This window comes from Anolis carolinensis, chromosome 4 (genome assembly GCF_035594765.1).
Source record: "Anolis carolinensis isolate JA03-04 chromosome 4, rAnoCar3.1.pri, whole genome shotgun sequence".
NCBI lineage: Eukaryota > Metazoa > Chordata > Lepidosauria > Squamata > Dactyloidae > Anolis > Anolis carolinensis.
Window position 1 is genome coordinate 149,085,025 of NC_085844.1, and position 20,206 is coordinate 149,105,230.

Consider the following 20,206-nt stretch of genomic DNA (forward strand, 5'->3'; position numbering starts at 1 on the left):
CATATAAAAGATGTCAGGTAGAAGGCTATTTAATGTGTTGTCGAAGGCTTTCATGGCAGGAATTACTGGGTTGCTGTGAGGTTTCTGGGCTGTATGGCCATGTTCCATAAGCATTCTCTCAAAGGCTTTCATGGCTGGACTGACTGGGTTGCTATGAGTTTTCCGGGCTATATGGCCATGTTCCATAAGCAGTCTCTTGAAGGCTTTCATGGCTGGAATCACTGGGTTGTTGTGAGTTTTCCGGGCTGTATGGCCATGTTCCATAAGCATTCTCTCAAAGGCTTTCATGGCTGGACTGATTGGGTTGCTATGAGATTTCCAGGGTATATGGCCATGTTCCACCTCTGTGGATGCCTGCCATAGATGCAGGCAAAACGTCAAGAGACAATGCTTATGAAACATGGCCATACAGCCCAGAAAACTCAAAGCAACCCAGAAGGCTGTTTATGCTACTTTTAGCATCTATTGGTCACAACTGTGCATGCACACCAGAATTCAAGAGTCATATTCACTATGTGGCAATCCTTGATCAATATCTATTATACCCTGTTTCCCCTAAAATAAGACATCCCCAGAAAATAAGACCTAGTAGAGATTTTGCTGAATTGCTAAATATAAGGCCTCCCCCGAAAGTAAGACCTAGCAAAGTTTTTGTTTGGAAGCATGCCCGCCGAACACAACACCAGAGCATGCAGGATCAGTAAATGTACCTACCATAGAGTGTTGTACATAGAAATAATGGTAGTAACAAGAAATTCTTAATAGGATTCACAGTTTGTCTGGTTATGCTGGTTTGTGATGACAACTACTGTACAGTGTATAATAAATGTTCATTTTTTTGTTCAACAATGGAAAAATAAGACAGCCCCTGAAAATAAGACCTAGAGCATCTTTGGGAGCAAAAATTAATATAAGACACTGTCTTATTTTCGGGGAAACACTGTAGTATTCTTATTCACTCCTCTGTCAAAAGTAGAATGCCCAAAATGTCGTGAGATTGAGATGGATCTGAAGACATGGGCACAAAGAGACCTTTCTCTCAGATCTGTCTAATGCAGAGGGGACCCAAAAAGCGGTTAGATGAAATCCAGTTCCTATCATTGAATTAGAAGGCCACAATATCTTAAGGACACCAGATCCCATCTTATCTGTCCCATTCAGTATAACCAGAACTGATCCTGGTTATACTGAATGGGACAATGCATATCAGGTACTATACATTCTAATTCAAAGGGGGAAAAACTTGTAAAACCACCTCTGCATATTCCTTGCCTAAGAAAACCCTATGAAATTCCTCAAGTTGCCATAAATCAACATGTGACTTGAAGACATGTACACACAAACACACATCCAGAATGTCCTTCTAAGATTTCACTGTATATTTTTATATATCCCGCAGAGTTGATTTATAGATCCATCATAAAATCAAATTATTATGACCTCAGTTATGCCACTGACAAATGCAAACAAATTAACAACAGTAGAATGCCATTTTAAAATGATTGCCAATGACAGCACCAAAAAAGGGGGAACATTTTCCCAATTCATATAGGGCAAGAACATTGTATCCCTGTCATTTCTGTATGAACTCAATGGTATTTCTATCACTGAACAAAAAAGGTGGTATGCAGTATGATTAAACAATATTTCAGCTCTTTAGTTCATATAGAGGTTACTTGCTAGAGGGCATAAAGGTTTGATTAGGTGTACGTCGGACATGAGAAATTTCAAAGGAGAACCACACACCTTTTCTAATATATGAACACAACAACTACAAATGATTTTTTTCTTGTGACCAGGTATGGCAAGTCTTTAGTTTAGTCCCTTTGCTATTATAAGGTAGAAGAAAAGAAAAAGCATTGCAGAAAAAACATCAGTCCTGCAAATGATCAAGGGGTGCATTGAAGAGTATAAGGATTATGCATTAGATATTTCATTTTTATTTGGTTTTAGAGAAATATAAATAGTTGGCAGTATATAACTAGTCTCCATATAGATAGAGATAAAATGGAAAATGATTTTAAATCCTTGAAACTGCTCTATTGGGGCTCTTCAATAGTCTATCTAAGCAGGCTTTCTGAATCTAATAATGGCCTCTGATACAGTATGTGTAAGGAATTCATGAGGTGCAACAAATTTCATTAAAGGAAGTGACATATTCAGACCAGTTAGTGGCAGCAGTCCATTGAGACTATGGCTAAAAGCTTGTTGGTGTCAATATAGTGACATAAGTTGTAGAGTGAAATTTCTGGATAACTGAGAAAAGCCGTATCCATCTAATGATAACAGGAACAGAATTTCACATCAAATCTGTTGCAGATGCACAATCATGCACCTAAAGTAGTGCACTAATGTCAACGTATTGCCTCTGTACATTGTGCCATTTACCATTTCTTATAGGTTGATATTCAGTATCTGAATGGCATAGTGCTAGCTTATTGTAACTCTGCTGGTGGATATTTATGCTCCGTACTGTGTAGTACTTGGTATATATATCCATGGATCACACATATGGTATGTAGCATGAAATACCACATCAGACAATGCTGTCTTTGACCAGGGTCATCTATGTTCAGAGGAACATAAGCAGATATTTCATCCCAAGTTGATAATTGGTCCATCCAGCAGACTATACTGATTGGCATTGGTTCTCCAGGGTTTTCGGCAGCCCTATATGGTAAGTCTAGGGATTGAACATAGCATCTTTTGAATGTAACATGTGTGATCCACCAATGGACTATGGCCCTTCTACTTTTGAGATGAAGTCACTGTTCAGGGACATAGCAAAATAACTGGGGGCCCTGAATAATCTTGATTTAACAATTAAATGTAATGACTCCTTCTTAAACATTTCACCTGGATTCAACAATGACACTGTACAAAAAAAGGACCCAGGAATTATTCAACTTCTAAAAAATTGTTTTGGTGCACATTACAGCCAAATCACATGTTTCTCTTGGACATGAAATGGTATTGACTATGGTTAGAGAAATATGGGTTATCATATACTGGCCTTATCTTCCTTTCAGATTTTTATAGTGTATGACAGGAGATATTGCTGTAATACAACATAACCATTTTTTTCTTTCCATGAATCCCCTCTCTTTAAACACATATGATTTCATAGGTTATTTTAAAAAAGAAAACAAAAGAACAGTAGTAGTACTGAACTGGAATTTTTCAGGAAATCATTCTTAGTTCTTGGAAACTAATTTAAGAGAATGAATCTATAGAAAGAACAAAATATTTTTTAGAAAACAAAACTGATTTGGAAAGAAGCCAGAACCAAAAAGAAGACATTGAACTAAATGAGTTACTGGCATATTCCAGTAACAGTAGTAATTTTGTCCTTGCTAGAAATCAACAGCAGGAGAGAAGATTAAAGAAAGCAACAGGGAAAAATAGAAAATAGATATCCAGGAGGCAAAAGGAAAGAAAAACACTTAAAGCATCCAAAAATAAAAATTAGCTATATTTGTGTGTGTGTATGTGTGTATGTATATGTGTGTGTGTGTATATACACATACATACATACTACTAAAAAAGAAGGGGGAAATCTCTAACAAGACTGTTGAAATGGTAAAGGAAAAACTGAGATTTGCACAATTCTTTGCCATTAATTCTAGCTGGGTTAATATTTCCTTTTGTCAATCCATCCTGAATTAGCTGTGAATGTGTGAATACATTCGCGCAATCAAAAATCAAGCAGCCTAAATATTTAATCTTTTGACCATGTAATAACAAGATCAAATTATATAGGGCAACAAAACAAGCAAACTACATTTCCTAAAGCATTGTATGAATTGATTTTGTGAAATAAAGAAACTCGCATTACCTCACAACCTCTGAGGATGCCTGCCATAGATGTGGGCAAAACGTCAGGAGAGAATGCTTCTGGAACATGGCCACACAGCCCGAAAGACATACAACAAACTCGCATTACTTTGTTCTTCTTTTGATCATGTGAATAATTTAAGTGACACATGATCAGTATAAATTTAGCACTATTTTGCCAGTCTTGCTGTATCAGCTTGATACCACTTCAACTGTTAAGGCTCCATGCTAAGGAATCCTGTTTTTTAATGTCATATAATGTAATTCATGCATTATTTCATTCCTGTTCGGAAAAAAAAATATTATGAACATTTTCTAAGATTTTGCACATTTTGTTGATTTAAAAAACAGTATAAAACTGGTTTTTTTTTTTTTTTTTTTTTGCAAAATCTTTGTTAAGAGGAATTCTTGTGCAAAGTCCGATGCTTTGTAGAAAATACAATGCTTTGGATCAAACTCCTTCTAATGTCATATGATTTAAAAAATATTATGGAACTTTTCTGTAAGCATTTTATAAAGAGGGATTGGGATTGTAACCCCCCCCCCCCCATTCTAAACACAAGCTTCTCCATTTTTAATTTTTGTAACTATTCTTCAAAGGTTAGATAAATTCAGTGATGAGTACATAGTTGTTGTGTGAAGAAGCCAGTGAGTATTCCTTTTTATTCGGTCCCAATTATCAGCAGATTTTTTTTAAAAAAAAGATAGGTTTAATTATGTGAAAGGCCAATTATGGAGACAAGAAACCACAGCGACACTTTTCTCAGCATGACCAGCTACATCAACAGACATTGATGGGAACCTAGTAGGAAGACGACAACCTGATATAAATGTGAAGCTAATGTAATAAGCCATCTCTCAAGGATCAGTGATTTCATGTGTAATGGAAATCTCTTCCTTTCTGTTTTGTGCCACATTTGCCATGCATTTCTTTGTGCTGTTTTGTTTAATTGTTCTGCTGCTGCTGCTGTTCAGAGCGCCTCACAGCCCCTATTTAATGCCCAGCTTTACATCTCTCTGAAATGATCTCCTTATTTCTGTGGTGATTTTGTTGTGAAATCTCCCAAGAGAGATAGCTGAGTGAAGTCCTTTATTAATGATTGGACCCTAGACAAAGGTCATGAAGACAGCACAGGTATTTAGCTTTGCCTTGCAGCTGATAAGCTTGAAGTCAGCTGGTCAATTTTATTTTTAACCCTTGACCTCATCTAACCATACCAAATTCTTGACTGGAACCATCAATCTTCAGCCCTAGCTAGGATATAATTACAGATCCATCCAAGCTGGGATACAGGAAGAGTCTGATCCTCTATTAGAAAGGGATCATTATTTCAGCAGAATTTACCAACAATTGTGATTTCCTGTAACAATAAAATCAATGTGTGCATAACATTTATAGAAAAGGGCAGCAGGAAGTCTAAGAACAAACTAAAATAAAAATGAGCCTTGTATGCACGCTTTTTTTCTGGGGAAAATGAGGAACAGAAACAACAGCTATTTGGGATTATTTTGTCATGCAAATTTCATCGTAAGATCTGTAGCTCATTGCTGGAGACCGAGAAGCTTTCGACCTTCAGATTTAAAACAAATAGCTAATGTTGCAGCATCTGGAAGGTGCAGGGGGAAGGATACAGATGGCCAGATAGATACAGGATGGAAAAGGCTCCCCTCACAATTCTGTGTTCCTGGCGAAGGTAAATCGCGAAGGGTCTTCTGCCCATATCAAGATAGAAATGCAAGCATTTTACCTTCCCCCAACCCTCCTGTCTGTCTGTCTTTTTTTTAATAAGCCGTTTTCAACCTGTGCCAGCAGGAATAATGTATGCAAGCATTGGAAGCCTCTTGGATGTGCAGTCAGTGGGGAACAGACTAGCTACATGCATTTTTACATATCTTCCAGCTACCAGAGAATCAAAGCGCCAACTGCAGAATTTTAGTGCCCAAGGCTATCCTGTGGATTTATAAGACCCCTTGAAGGAGCTTGGATACACGAGCCAATAATGTGCCAAACTTATTATTATACAAACATGTACATATATAACAGTAGCCAATTTTGCTCTCCACCTAATGTGGATTTTTTCTTTTAATATTTTATATGCTTCTATTATCTTTAAAATAAATTCTTCATTTAGAATGTTATTTCACTGGCTCAGAGCATTACATTATGGAAATCGGGCTGGTGTTAACTGATAATTCTCATTCTGAAGAATGCTGTGCACCCCAGAACACTTTCTGATTGTTTTTTATTTGAATTCAAAACCCAGCATATCCCATAGGCTTAGTACAACTTAGATCAAATTCCCTGTTTCCGAGTGAAATACACTTGCATCACTCTTCCTCTCCCTTTTTCTCTGTTCCTAGCTCTTTCATAAATAAATTTGGAACAGGGAGAAAAAAGGACTTTGGCCAAATGAACTTCTATCTATTTCTCATCCTGGGAGAAAGAAAGGATATAAATACAATAAATAAGCAAGCAAGCAAACAAACAAGTTAACAGATAAATAATATACATACCTCTGCAATATTTGCTAAGTTGATTTATTAGTGCTTCTTTATTTCCATTACAGTAGAAAATCTGAAGCTCTTCAGAAGTATTTGAACTCTACCTCCCAAAGTCTATTACTATGATGGCAAAGACTGCTGGGAGTTGTTGTTCAAAAACATCTAGAAGGTATTTTATATGCATCTCTCATATAAATAAACTCCATACACTATGCTAATCTGCCTAGAGGAATTTAAATAATGACAGCTGAGTACTGAACATTTTCCTGTGAATTCAGTTCAGGTTTCTGCTTACAGTATGACCCCTGTATCCACAGGGAATTGGTTCTACACAGACACTTTCACACACATATGGATAGCTGACATTTGGACAATAGCGAATCTGATAAACTGACCAGAAATATACTGTAGAATCTCACTGGAGGGTCTAGAGGGGTTCACAAACACTCCTAAGGTGGAATATCTTTGGAGCATGGGTAAGTGAAACTGTGGGTATTAAATCCATGGATAAGGGGCTTGCACTGTACTTTTTATCTGTATCATTGGTATCTCATCTTTGACAAGTGGCTTCAAAGCATTTAGCAACAAAATGTTGACTGATTAAGTTCATCACATACAAAATATTTAGTGATATAGACATTTTTAAAAGCTAGGAAGAACCCTGCTCTAGAAAGTGGTGAAAGTAGTCTGGGGGTTCTCCTGGACTCATCGCTGTGCCTGGAGCCCCAGGTCTCAGCGGTGGCCAGGGGAACCTTCGCACAACTCAGACTTGTGCGCCAGCTGCGCCCGTTCCTTGGGAGGTCTGACTTGGCTACGGTGGTCCATGCTCTGGTTACATCCCGTTTGGACTACTGCAACACTCTCTACATGGGGTTGCCTCTGAAGACGGCCCGGAAGCTCCAACTAGTACAACGGGCGGCAGCCAGATTAATAACTGGGGCAGCATACAGGGAGCGTACCATCCCCCTGCTAAGCCAGTTCCACTGGCTGCTGATATGCTACCGAGCCCAATTCAAAGTGCTGGTTTTGACCTATAAAGCCCTAAACGGTTCTGGCCCAATCTACTTGTCCGAACGTATCTCCTCCTATGAACCAGTAAGATCACTAAGATCATCTGGAGAGGCCCTGCTCTCGGTCCCACCTGCCTCACAGGTGCGGCTGGTGGGAACGAGGGACAGGACCTTCTCGGTGGTGGCTCCCCAACTGTGGAACGCCCTCCTTGGAGATATCCGACAGGCTCCTACCCTGCTGGGATTCAGAAGGGCCATGAAAACATGGTTATGTGCCCAAGCTTTTGATGAGTAAATGACAAAGTTGACATGGCCTGATTTAAGGATGAAGCATGAGGATCTCGGATGAATGGAATTAATTATATATACGTTTTTAAGGTTTTTATAATGTGTTTTAACAATGTTATTAACAGATCTGTTTATATTATTTTGTTTTTATTATTGCAATTTGGGCATTAAATTTTGCCCATTTTTGTAAGCCGCCCTGAGTCCCCTCGGGTGAGAAGGGCGGGGTATAAATGTTGTAAATAAATAAATAAATAAATAAATAAATAAATAGATATAAACAGTATATCTTCATTCTTTTCTCCCAATGTATGTTTTCTTGTAGTAGAGAATATGGGCTATAGGAAAATGGTTCGAGAGAATACAGTAGCAATACAGAAAAATGAGCTTGATTACAGCATATATATTTTGCCATTGTGGAGAGGAATCCAATCTGCAGTCATTTCAACCCACGTAAAACTCACCTATTAACTGTGACTCTCAATATGGCCATTTAGTGGCCAGTGGAGTTTAAGGGTGCTGGAGCTGGACAAATAAGGAAGATCTCAGATAATTATGTCATTGCTGAAAATCAAGCTGTAAGGACATTGTCAGACACTTCCCTCCATTGTCCCTTTCCTTCCTCCTCCATATATGCTCCATCTCTCTATGCTTGTTCTTAGCCATCATTTTTTGTGCTGGAAAAGCTTTCTCTATTTCCACTGTCTTGTGCAGATCACTAGCTGGTGGGGTTAGTGTAGGGGTCCTCAAACTTTTAAAGCATAGGGCTGGTCCACGGTCCCTCAGAGTGTTGGGAGGCTGGACTATAGTTTGGAAAAAAAGAGCAAATTCCTATGTACACTGTATATGTCTTATTTGCAGTGCAAAAAACCAAAATAAAGAACAATACAATATTTAAAAATAAGAACAATTTTAACCAACATAAACCTACCAGGATTTCAATGGGAAGTGTTCTTGCTGATGAGATAGTTACATTAATTAGGGTTGTTGTTGTTGTTGTTGTTGTATGCCTTCAACTCATTTCAGACTTAGGGTGAGCCTAAGTCTAAAACTGAGGATGGGGGCCAGATAAATGATCTTGGAGGGCTGCATCTGGCCCATAGGCCTTAGTTTGTGTACCCCTGGGCTAAAGCTTCTGCAGAGAAATAGTTAAGACAATCTACACCAGGAGGCTAAAGGATTCAGATGATTATGTATCTCACAGGATTTTCCTACAGCCTTATCACACCAGAACATGGATCCACTTTTAATCCGGTTCTGAGGTTTGTAGTTTAGTGAGGCCCAAGACCTGTCTGGCTGAGCAGTTTAAAGGCCTCTCTCTAAACTACAGGCCCCAGAATTCTGCAGGAGGCAGCAACCGGATTTCAAGTGGATCCATGCTCTAGTGTGATGAGGTCACTAGACTGGTGATTATGTGAAATGCCTAGCTGATCTCTAAAATGCGAAGTTGGTGGGCATGATTCCTCCTGAGTGTCCTCTCTCAGGCAATGCAACTAAACCAGCCTTCGGATCCCTATGGAGCTAGCAACAATGAAAGGAGTGAGATGGCAATTAGACTGAAGTTAAAACACGTGTGTGATCTGGAGCTCCAACGGATGACAACATATATTGAACTGAATGGTGATTATGTGGAAAAATAATGTAATACCTATGCTATGTAATTTTTATTAAAATGTATACATTCTTTGCATTTAAAAGAAATATTGTAAGCTTACTTTCTGAATATCCCTTGTAAATGCAAAATAGATTCAGCACTTGATACATCTTTTTAAAAGTTCAGATCAAAAAACAGTGGACTGACCTACTGATGCTATAGCACCAGCTTCTGTTGTTTTGCTTACTTTCTAAGAACGATGAAATGCTCCTGCTGCAGCGAACCTTCTGCAAAATGCCTATGAGCTGAAAGTTGCTTGTACTGCATTTCCCCAGGGAGACTGGTCAACATTAAGAATGTATAAAGTACAATTCTGTCTGAGCATTTTGGCAACTATTTGTTATGATATTGCTTCCTGTCAAGCGCATAATGCAATTTTGTCTTCCATAAAAATAAACGCTGTGTGTAATCTCAGACTCTTGTCATTTCCCACATTTCTGGCACTAAATATTTAAACAAGGGGAGGCCAGAGAATCCCAAGCTAGCGATCGACTTCATGTGCTCCAGCCCCGGAGGTACGACTATCAATGGAACGGTGCTGTATTGCCAAAGAGACATGAAAGAGATAGCCGATGAAAGACCTACCTGCCCACAGGCGAGGCCCATGCCTCGCTCTCCCATGCCATGCGGACAAGATAAATTTAACTCCAGGGCATCAGCTCCAGAAGCCTGTATGGCACACAGAAAAGGAAATATCAAATATTAACTGCCAAATGATATACCACTTCACTGAAGGTAATTTCCCAAATGACAACCTGATGTGTAGATAACTCACGACGCATGCAATATCTCTCCCACCATACGCATACACACACCAATATTTATTTCACTTCATGACTAATTCAAAGCAAAATGTAGCAAAGTGATACAAGACAAAGCAAACTTTAAAGGGATACATTTAAAAAGGGAGCATGATTTTCCATAGGAATAGCTTTTGTTAACTCTTACCCTGCCTCAAATCAACTCTGAACTCTATTAAAGTCATTTTAGATAGTAAGAGCTGCAGGAAGAAGGCGATTGAAAAGTGTGTCTATCTTTTTGTGTGTGCATTTGCTAAACCTATCCCTGTATAACAACCTTGTGCATGTTGTAAACAAGCTCTTAAGAGAGGAGATTATATTTAGCTATTCATTCTACTACGCTGCTTTTGTACACAGTTTCTCACAATGGAAATTTTGTTAATTGTTTCCAATTACAGCTTGTTGCTGGAGGTTTCCTCATACTTTTAAATCTATTGCATTCATTTGTTGATGTATTACTTGAAAAACAGAAAAAAGAACCTTGAAAATTTATTTTAATTCAGTAAACACATTAGTGTTCAGCAGAGAATAGATTACACAGAGGATATGAATAAATCTGGTACTATTACACTTACACCTGGAATGAGAGGGGCGGGTGTCTTTGGCTTGTAAATTATAATTATGTTTAGTTTAATCTGGTTTGATAACAATTCACTTCTTCTGGGCTTGTGTTCCCCAAAGCTCCAATGAGTGTCCATTCCCTCCCCTTTAATATAATTCACATAAAAGTCCTGCTATTCCTAGGCTGAGGGACTCCCAAGTTTTCCACCCTACTGATGGACTGTCAATATATTATTTCCTGCCGGAGATGTGCAAGTTGAACAACTCATCCCATCTTTGATGACTAAGAATATAAATGACATTTACAGATTTTCTGATCCATCAGGAGCAGGAGTGGTTCAATGTGTCAAGGCACAACTATAAATATATCCATCCACCAATGTTTTGAGCTTTCAGCAAAAATGGAAGTCTAGAAAGAAGTGTTTAGCACAAAAAAAAAAATCACAAGCAAGTACCAAAATGCAAAACAAATAAATGCACAAAACCATCACAATTTTGCCCAGCAGGGAAAAAAAAGCTTTTGACATTTTCCTTTCATTTCCATGCCTGAGAATGTGTTGATTTCCCTCCCTACCAATTACCTTCTGCTAGCAGGCCTTTGGCTCATAAACTGTAAATACATTGAAACTGGTTTGTTATGGGTTTTTTTTACTGATTTTCTCTTATGTTTTATACAATGCAAATGTATTAGACTTACATTTGTATTGTTGCTAGAGACTTTTGGCAACATAAATGAATAAATAAATATTTTCATGTTTCTGTTCAGGAACTCTTACAAACCCTATGCATTGATGACGAAACATGGAATAAACAAGACCAGACACTGAGAATTGTTTTGAAACAAGGGCCATTTTATTCAATCGAAAACATTGAATGTGAAAGGAGCCATCCAATAACTGGCCATATGCTTACCGGAAGGCAGGCAAAAGGTACATCCATCCCAAGTCTCAGGATTTAAACTCAGAGCAAAACATCTAGGTCAACCTTAAGGGTAGATTCAAAAGGCAGAACTCAAATCAAAGAGCATGTGAAGAGGGGCCTTAAGGTCTTAAGTAATAGTCAGCTGATCTATGCACTACATCTTGCATCAGGTACTTTTGGGCATCATGGTGGCCATCAACACTATTTGCTCTGGGTAGTAGTGTATATTTTCCAGATTCCCTGAAGCAGAGAATATTCTTAATAAGAAGATGCCTTTTCTAATGAAGGAACATCCTAGGAAGACTATGGTTTATCAGAATAAGACCCATAGTTTATCAGAATAATTGTTTCCATATTTGTACTAATACATATAAATTAGCATCTGTACATTTTCCATATCTGCTTTCTTATTTGTGTGTGCATGTGAGAGACATGTAAGTAGACATCCTAGTAATGGGCATTCATGACGTAGCTAACATCATGAAGCTTGTTCTATGGGCAGAGGAGACTGAAAGTTGTAGCTGTGCTGCTTCTAACTCACTTGTGTGTTTGCTCTCTTATTCCAGACAATGTTTTTTTAACATTGTTCATTAGTTGTACCACTATTGCCACTGGTAAATACCTGATGTAGTTTATCAGATTGTTCCAGGAAGTCATAAAATGTATCTGACCAGACATGTAAGTATGCTCATGTCAAGCTTGTTTGAAACTACTTCCAACATCCTTTATTTTTTAAAAGTACACTATTGCTTATTTCCAGTATTGGTTTTTGAATAAATATGATCAAGCTAACTCTTCCATTTAGTGTTTCCTAGAGCAAATGCAAAATACCATATTCTTCCTACTTGACATCCAGTGCAGATACATTTTTCTTGGTGTCTTTTTTGTTTCTTTTCCTTTGTATGCATTCAGCTGACCAGTCAGAATATAAATATTTCCACTAGAGTCATTTTTCTCTCTTTTATTTTTTCTTCCTTCTTCTTTTTTGAGTCTCCTTGACACCCCCTTCCGTATTTTTGAAATGTATAACCAACCTTGTGTTACCAATAAAAAATATTTTAAAAATAAGAAAAAAAAGATTATCCAGTGGGTCTCATGGCTGAGCAGGTATTCAAATACCTCTTAGAGCACATCTACACTGACCATTTAATGTGGTGTTGTGAATAGCTTGGATATTTATTTATTTAATTTATTTACAGCATTTTTACCCTGCTTTTCTCACCGGAAGGGACTCAAAGCGGATTACAAAATCTGGCAAAATTCAATGTCAATAACAAGTTCAAAAAATAATAATAAAGCAAAACACATTTAAAATGATTAAACATTACTTAATAAACCAGTATACAAAACTTAAAACATAAATACTTAAATAGTGAGCATAGTGAGGATGAGGAGATGCTGGTAGAAGGCTCAGCAGCAGTCAAGTTCGAGCCCAGCAACTCCCTCAACCAAACTTTGAAGCAACACCCAGGGAAGGAGCTACTCTTTTTAAGCCTGCAGAACAAGTGCAAGCAAGTTTCCCTGAGCAGGCTGAGGAAGAGTTAACTGTTCCATTTTTGTGGACATGAAAAATGTGAGGTATCAGTTGCGCAGGCCCTTGAGATTATCTGAGAGGAGAACTAACAACTGATAACTCCTGTGAATTTAGGATTTAAAGAAGACTGGTACCTAGTTGCGGCTGCAATGTCAGATCTAGAAGCTACGGCCTTGGATTCTTGCTATCTCATGGTTCCTGAACCTCGGACTTACACTGAACCTTGGCTTACAAATTCTGATTCAACCTTGTACTATGGACACTCTAGTAATTGGTTAATGACCCTGGAATGGATATTTGGCTTCTCTATTTGTGTTCTCCTGCTAATGTTTGCATCTCTCTTGGACTATCGGCTTGACCTTGGACTGTTGATGAATGCTGTGCTACTATTTGGGGTCGAGGATTCTGACATGCAGCTTGTAGCTGACTTCAAACTCTGGTGGATACAGAACATATGCCAACACAGTACTCTGCGGCATGAATTGAAGGGATTAAAGCACATCAAGCCAAGTGGGGAGAAAGTACAGGTTAAACTCCTTAATGCACTTCAGCAAGTCTCCAATGTAAACTACATTGCACTGTGAAATGGGGTCTGCAGAATGCAAAGCACATTATAGAGACCTGCCTTAACTGAATTGTGTTTAAAAATTGGAATGGGGGTGCTGAAAAATGCCTAAAGGCCATGGCCATCAGGGGGCTAACTGACCCCTGGGACAAGTAATTATCTCCATCATTCTTCCTTCAACCCCAAAACCTGTGTCGCACTGGTGCAAATATCACCCAGAAAAAAATACTGTGGATACTGAAATCAGTTTGAGGCCACTTTCCATGGTTAATGTAATCACCATCCTGGCCTCAAACCTGTTTCAGATGTGTCAGTTTAATCATATGCACAGAGAAACTATTTTTTCCCAAACTAGTTCCAAACCGACCTAAATAGTCATTGTAAATAAGTGCTCGGCGTCTTAGTCCAGCACTTAAACAACTACACTATATTGGCTCCCAACAATCTGTTGCATGGGTTTAAAAAAGAAATAACTGGATGAGTTGTTTCCATTTTGTACACAGAAATAATATACTTATTCATTTAACTCCCATACAATCAGGCAGTAGTTAATTGGGGGGGGGGGGCAGCTTTCATGCAAAATATGATTTTGCAAGTGTAAATGTTGTTACTCTAAACACGCAAACTGCTCTTGATGCCTCACAGGCAAAGAGACAAAAAGGTGTATTTCACTGTTCCTGTCTACCAGGATGAAACAAACAATGAATCACATTCCTATGAACCATATAAGTGCTGTGCAAAACCGGAAGGAGAGCACAAGCAATAGTTGACAATTTGAATTAAGCCATAGCACAATGAGAATATGGAAGAAGTAAAAAGAGAGATAAAATTACCCAAACTTCTTCAGAGGTTTATAAAGGTCAGGTTTAATTTTAAGATATGATTAAGTTCAGGAAAGAGGTCTTATTTTATCTCAAAAGTTTCCGTATCCCTATGAATTATGAAGGAATAGAAGGCCTAGCGTGATTAAATGAGCCATGCCCTGAAGATCTTTATTCAACACTCAGCAAGAGTAACTTGGTGAATTCTAGAGAATTATGATGCAGTCTTCAGGAAACTCTTTCTTGGAATGGAAACCATTATCTTTGAATGAAGGCACCATTTAAATAAGTCCAGTCTAGGCAAATAAGCATTTCTGCTAAGGTGCTGATAACGCCACAAGAAGGGGAAGGGCGCAAGGAAGACTTTACACCTCCTTTTTTTGTCTCAATTTAAAAAGCCTCAGGTTATTCACTAGCAGGCTTCAGTTCAAGGATGGTTTTAGCAGATGGCTTTTTATCTCAGACAGGAGCACACCAGGCATAAGCTTTTTGAGTTATTTATGCCACAGTTTTGTAGGTCTTGGCTTAAAACTTTTTGAATATGTTATAAATCTGCTACCCCAGGCTACTTGTCTCCTGAGGATACCGTATCTGTGGGTCAAATACATATGATTTAAATTGCAGGTAGAATTTTAAGCACTTAAAAAAAACATTGGGGTGGATAAATAAGGAGTGGGCATGACACATCCTTACCTCCCAAGTATGGCACCCACATGGTGTGGAAATTGTAATAAGAATTGACTTTTTCTACTGAAGATTGACATTTACCTCTATCAGGACTACAGCACGGACTAATTATCTTTTCCCATTTTCCCACAACTATGTGGGGTGCCATGTGGTGGGAATGTACTTTATAAATGATTTTGTCCATGTAACCCAATGAAAATTTTCATAGGGTTTTCTTTGGCAAGGAGTATTCAAGGGTGATTTGCCAATTCCTTCTTCTGAAATATAGCCACAGCATCTGCTGTTCCTAGGCAGTCTCTCATTCAAATACTAGCCATAGATGATTCTGCTTAGCTTCCAAGATCAGATGGGAACAGGTGTCTTTTGGATATTTATGCCATCCTTGATGGGATGGGACGTGGCAGAACCGATGTAAGGCATTGAAAATCATACTCAGTTCAAAAAGGAGACAAACTTGAAAAAGTTACTTTTATTGATTCTGACTCCGCATATTCCCAACTATATGTTGGCTAGATAGTATGATCTGGTATAAGTCAGATTCCTATGTTTCCACCTTGGTAACAGGATCAATTGTTTTGTTATACATTTCCTCACTAGTCACTATGACAATACCATACATAATTGTGTACAAGTCAAGAGGGGTGTGCAAAAGAGCAGACATATATTTTGAATTTTGTTTTGTTTCATTTTTAAAATATTTTTTAAAATGGAGGGGGTTGCATTTCATTTTGAATCCCAATTTAAGAAGTTTTGTTTTTGTTTTATTTGTTTTCATCCATTGGCAGCAATGGGGGAATTTTAGAGGTCCGTTTCTCTGTCATTTTGTTGGCTATAGGGATGAAACTTGGCACACTTGTAGGACACATTTACAAATGTAAGTCTGCCAAGTTTCAGAATGTTTCACTCATCCACTGATGTTCTGGACATTTTTAATTTTTTGCAAATAACTTTTTTTAAAAAAATCACAAAAGATTTTGAATTTATCCACCGCGACAGAACATGAGTAGGGCATCATTCCTGCAAAGTTTCAGAACATTTTGCTCATGCACTGATTTGTTTGAAATTTTTTAATTTTCTCTCTCTCCTACTGAGAGGCGGAGACAGCTTGCAGGGAAAAAACAGGGAATTCTGGAACTTGAAGTCCAGGAGAATGGAAAGGAAAACCAGCCTTTGATTGACAGAGAAAGACCATGAGACACAACAAATATGGCTGTGTTCAGCTCCATCCCCCCCAAAGGAGTGATAATACTTGCATTAACATGAAAAGAAACAATCAGAATATTAACGAACATAACAAAATCTTCCCGGAATTTCATTGTGGGGGGGCTGTTTTGTTCTGTTTGGGTTCTAAGGGGCACTTCCAGTGTTTTGTTTTGGTGGTTTGTATCGACAAGTCACCAAATTTGGCCAAACTCCAAATCAACCGCCGGAATTCCATACACCCCTACAAGTCAACCTCATGTATAAGTTGAGAGACGAGTTGGGAGCCAAAATGATAAATTTTGATTAGAACCTGTGGATAAGACAAGAGTCATTTTGTAGAGTTGGGAAAATGCTAGCACTGTATCAGGGATCGATCGCCCCTGGCCTCTGACATTTTCTTCCCAAGTATTCAAAGATGTGATTCGCCACTTTTTTGAGAATAGTAGAAGTATGGTATTAACTCTTATTTTAAAAAGGAACCATCCTATTCTCCGAATACAGTTGCAAAAAGTGAGAACTTAATTCTGCCCAGGAGTACTTAAAAGAAGCAACGATCCCTTATTTTGTCTTGGTGCTCCTTTGAAAGGAAATATCAAACAGCTGCCAGTGCCATCATTTCCCTACTGAGACAGGTCAGAAAGAACTCAGAACTGGTGCCCCAGTAGGGAATGGCTCCTTCTTTATATATATGATTAAGGTACAATATTTGCATTGACTTGTGAATAAGGTGACCCAGTTTTTTGGATTGATTTTTTAAATTAAGTTTTCTAGACATACATGAGTGTTTCATCATATGAAATGATCTCCTTTTCATAAGTAATATAATACTTGGAATAAGATTCTGTACAGAAGACAAAACATCAGCTTGATTATTATTTCTAAATTAAGATCCCGGGAAAGTTACTTCTGGGCCTACTACTCCTTGGCTTTTCTATCTGGTAATGCTATTGTAATGAAAAACTTTCACATCTCCATTTCATCCTTACTGCACATTTCCAGCCGAAGCTACCAATACACAATTCCTCAGTATTCTATGCATTACTGTATGTGACAGCAATTGAATTATTTAATTGAGGCCAAAGGCAGAATGATAGGGTCATGCTTAGTGCACTGTTAACCAACTGGGCAAAATATCAAATTAACTAAAAACAATTGAATACAAATTTGGAAACAACACACTCAAAGGCCATATGACACTTTTCATCACGAGTGTAAGTTTGATGTAAGCAGCTATTTGATTAGCAAGTTGAATAGTTAGAAGTCTATAATGTGAATGTAAGAATCAATTTATTTTCTGCATTTTGTTTAAGTCACACAAAGCACATCCCCAGACAAGACTAGACGTTATTGAAGAATATCAATTAAATATATATACAAAGGTGGGGCTTCTTTACCTTCAGTGAGACTTGTGACATGAAAGTTAAAAAAGGATTATGGAATCAAACAGACCTTTGGAAAATCTGGGGGACGCTTATAGAACTTATAGACTCAGCACCATGCAAGACAGCCAAAGAAGACCTTAAGATCATGATGGGAGGGAGGGGGGGCCTAGTAGGGTGTATCTAGATGCTGTTTTAAGTTTTAATATGTTAATGGTTTTAAATTGTATTTATATGTTTATTGTTTCTATTATCTTATGTTTTTAATGTGATTTGTATAATGAGGCATTGAATTTTTGCCTAAATGCATATTGTATGCCGCTCTGAGTCCCCTATGGGGTGAGAAGAGCAGGATAGAAATGAAGTTAATAATAATAATAATAATAATAATAATAATAATAATAATAATAATAACAATAATAATAGAATTTGTATTTATAGCAGGGGGGCAAACCTGCAACAGAAACAATGAAATTCTGAAGATAAAGAATAAGATAAGTTGGTCCAGGTAAAAGTGGTACAAAGAAAATGGAAAGGGATGGGGGCGGAAAGCTAAACATATTCAAATAATTAGAAGAAATTGTATTAGAACTATAAATGCAGTATACTTCAGATGGGGAAAGTTTTAAACTAAATTAGGTGCTTCTTTATTATTACATTTATCATTATTTTATGTTATTAAGTATATATAATGATTATATCTTTGTTGACTTTACTTGTTGATCTTATTAATACATTAAGAAAACTCAGTACTATGATGTACTTTCTCGATGCAGATATTGTTTTAATGTGTTCTTCTTGCATATGTTTTTGTTGGTTACTATATTTTGAATTTTGGGAGGTTTTTTTAAAACAAAAATTATATATTAAAAAAGAAAAGAAGGGAAGAGGGGTTTTGAGTGACAAGCAGAAGCAAATTATACTACAATCTTCAAATCAACACATTGCATCTGATTGCCATTTGCAGCATGTCAGACTACAATGCCCAGCAGCCAGCACAAGTTACGTTATGGAATGCAAGGACCTACTTCCCAACAAATATCTGATACATTACATACTGAACATGAAGATCTATTGTCAGCAAATTTGACTATGACTTGGTTGGATAGTTTTGTAGTACCTCTAGCCTTATTGATGCCTGGTTCTAGTATAAGTGGAAGAAAGGAACTAGCTTCCCTGAATATTACAGGAACATCCTGTACCCATTTATTTGAAAGAAAAAATCATGTTATCCCTGAGGCTAAATTAAAAAGTTGCATTTGGTTATTTCTGAATGACAGGAGTGACTTTTGCCTGCTGTGTGCCATGGTTCAGAAACTCTGAAGAGACTGATCATAAGAAATGCTATCCATCATTTTACTCAAGACTTCCCCTTCCTGTTGAGCTCTGCAACCTATGCATGTGGGGCTGTTATTATTTTTGGTATTTACTTCAATGACAAGTTGACCTTTAGTCTACATGGGCTGGCCTCCTGTGGAGACTCCACTCCTCTAGGGCTTGTGCACCTTGGAAGGTCACAATGTTTGGCAGTGAGCTGTTTAACTTTTTAAAAACATTCTGCTTGTATGCCTAATACATGGGGGAGGCAATATTAAAAGTCTGGAATAGAATAATAGCAATTGGATGAAGAAAGAACACAAACAGAGCAATGGTTTAACTTATAATAGTACTGAAACCAAATGAAATTAGATGAAGGTTTTGTTGCTGTGTGCCTACAATTCATTCTCGACTTAGAGTGACCCTAAAGTGAAATACCACTAATCTTATGTGAAAACCAATCCACCATATTGGCTCTGAAGATTGAAATGGCCTGTTAAAAGTATTATGGCATAAAGTTGCAAAGTATCCTCTTTATACACTGAAATATAAACATTATATGGATGCTTCATGAACAGGCTCCTTAAACAGGATGGCTGCTTTGGGTACTAGCTATCATGAAATTTGTTTCCATAGAGCTTCTGCCCAGTTCTAGTTTCCAGACAGCCAGAGAAGTCCATCTTATTATCACAAAGGCATCTGTATATCCAGAGCTGGCCCAAGGTAATTTTCAAGTACAGGCGAACAGAATTTTGGCGTCCCCCCAATACCATTCACTGAAAAATAAAAGCGTTGGATAAGCGAAAATGTTGGATCATAAGGAGGGATTAAGGAAAAGCCTAAATAAAGAATAACACTCTGAAAACAGGGGAAATCCAGAAAGGAAACAATCAGGGCCAGCTAACACTTCCCAACCAAGGATGCCCCCAGAGAGTAAGCAGCCAGGTTTTGAATCTGCAAGGCCATTAAATGCTAATCAAGGTGACTAATTGCAGCATTCACACTAGCCTCAAACAGACAAGAGCTCTTTCTCCCACTCTGGACTTTCCACAGATATATAAACCCCACTTACCAAGTTTCCAACAGACCTCACAACCTCTGAGGATGCCTGCCATAGATGTGGGTGAAATGTC

General features: G+C 37.9%; 1 protein-coding gene across 4 annotated transcripts in view; it reads right to left on the minus strand.

Annotated features, from left to right (window-relative positions):
• The window catches only part of dpyd (dihydropyrimidine dehydrogenase), a 668,284-nt gene that overhangs the window by 187,640 nt on the left and 460,438 nt on the right, over nt 1-20,206 (minus strand). For all 4 annotated transcript variants that reach the window (XM_062977979.1, XM_008109224.3, XM_003220086.4 and 1 more), the window contains one exon: nt 9,871-9,954. In XM_062977979.1, the coding sequence (XP_062834049.1) occupies nt 9,871-9,954 (84 nt within the window). The remainder of the gene's footprint in view (nt 1-9,870; nt 9,955-20,206) is intronic.